Below are 1,597 nucleotides of genomic sequence, written 5' to 3'. Positions count from 1 at the left end.
AATTATTGTTTTTAATGAAAATCCCCTGAGCCTTGGAGGTTCAACCAGTGGTTTGGGCCAGAACCGGGACGGGGATCCACATCTCCTCTCCTGACCTTGCAGGTCAAACGTCTTCCTGAAACAGCTGAATCGGACCTTTAACCCTTTCTGATCACCTGAAAACACCACCTGGTTCTGACTCTGATGCTCTGTTTGGACTCAGAACTTTAATTTTCCTCTGATGAAGTCATTATTCTGTTCTCCTGGAGCCTCATCCACCTTGATGAAACCTTCAGTTTTATCTGAGAAAAGCAGTCCAGTGTGTGTGTGTCTGTGTGTGTGTGTGTACCTCTGTGTGTGTGTGTGTACCTGTGTGTGTTTGTACCTGTGTGTGTGTGTGTACCTCTGTACCTGTGTGTGTGTGGTCCCAGATGTATCCATTGAGGATCTCTCCCAGGACGTACATGATGCAGATCACGGCCGTCATGGCGCTGAAGAAAGCGACCCGAGCCAGCGGCGTGATGCGTTCAAGGACCGGGTAAACCCAGACACCGGTCACCTGGTGGACCCAACACGTCCTGGAAGGCCATATCCATTTGTTTTACCAACAAATCTGGACTTCAACACATCTGTAAGACGCAGTAGAACCAGCAGATGTTCTGGAGTGACCCGTTACCAGAGAATGTATCCGACGCCGAACAGGCAGACGGCGGCCAGCCCCCAGGACCGACGGGGGTAGCTGTGGTGGGTGGTCCGCATCTCGATGATGATGAAGGGAAGAACGGTGGTGTGCTGGAGAGAAACACGGAGCAGAACATCAGTACAGGTTCTACAGAACCGGCTTTGGTTGCCTATATTAAAGGCTGATGATGTCACGATGAACAAGAACCAATTAAATCACTGATCCAACAGTGAAATAGCCGGGGTTCAGCAGTAGAGCTGCCATCTAGTGGCTACAAGAGGAACTACACCTGAACCAATCTAACGCAGCTGCAAAAACAAGAATCGCTAAACTTTACTTTGAAAGTTAGATTAGTAAGTTTTAATTTTATTTATATGAAATGTTAAGAATCATTATTATTTATTTAGTTAGAATTTAAATTAATTATATTTATTTGCTTCATTTAAATTAATTTGTTTCATAATTTTTCTTTCTAATTAAATTTTCTTTTATTCATTGTGTTTTAAATGTATTCAATGTGAATTATTAATTATTTTTGTTTTAATTTAAACCATTTCATTTAAATTTCATTGAAATTAAATGTTTATTTTGTTTTGAAATGGAATTACATTTATTTTATTTTAATTACATGTAAGTAGTTTTAATTGACTAATTATTGTTTTTAATGAAAATCCCCTGAGCCTTGGAGGTTCAACCAGTGGTTTGGGCCAGAACCGGGACGGGGATCCACATCTCCTCTCATGACCTTGCAGGTCATACCCGAAACAGCTGAATCGGATCTTTAACCCTTTCTGATCACCTGAAAACACCACCTGGTTCTGACTCTGATGCTCTGTTTGGACTCAGAACTTTAATTTTCCTCTGATGAACCTTCAGTTTTATCTGAGAAAAGCAGTCCTGTGTGTGTGTGTGTGTGTGTGTGTGTGTGTGTGTGTG

General features: G+C 42.0%; 1 protein-coding gene across 4 annotated transcripts in view; it reads right to left on the bottom strand.

The window, feature by feature from the left end:
- aig1 (androgen-induced 1 (H. sapiens)) overlaps positions 1-1,597 on the bottom strand; it is a 16,548-nt gene that overhangs the window by 1,583 nt on the left and 13,368 nt on the right. For all 4 annotated transcript variants that reach the window (XM_016662126.1, XM_016662124.1, XM_016662125.1 and 1 more), the window contains 2 exons: positions 656-771; positions 391-557 (listed from right to left, as the gene is read on the bottom strand). In XM_016662126.1, the coding sequence (XP_016517612.1) occupies positions 391-557; positions 656-771 (283 nt within the window). The remainder of the gene's footprint in view (positions 1-390; positions 558-655; positions 772-1,597) is intronic.

This window comes from Poecilia formosa, unplaced genomic scaffold (assembly GCF_000485575.1).
Source record: "Poecilia formosa unplaced genomic scaffold, Poecilia_formosa-5.1.2 Scaffold360, whole genome shotgun sequence".
NCBI classification, from domain to species: domain Eukaryota; kingdom Metazoa; phylum Chordata; class Actinopteri; order Cyprinodontiformes; family Poeciliidae; genus Poecilia; species Poecilia formosa.
The sequence above is the reverse complement of the archived record's forward strand: the minus strand, read 5'-3'. Positions and strand labels throughout refer to the sequence as shown.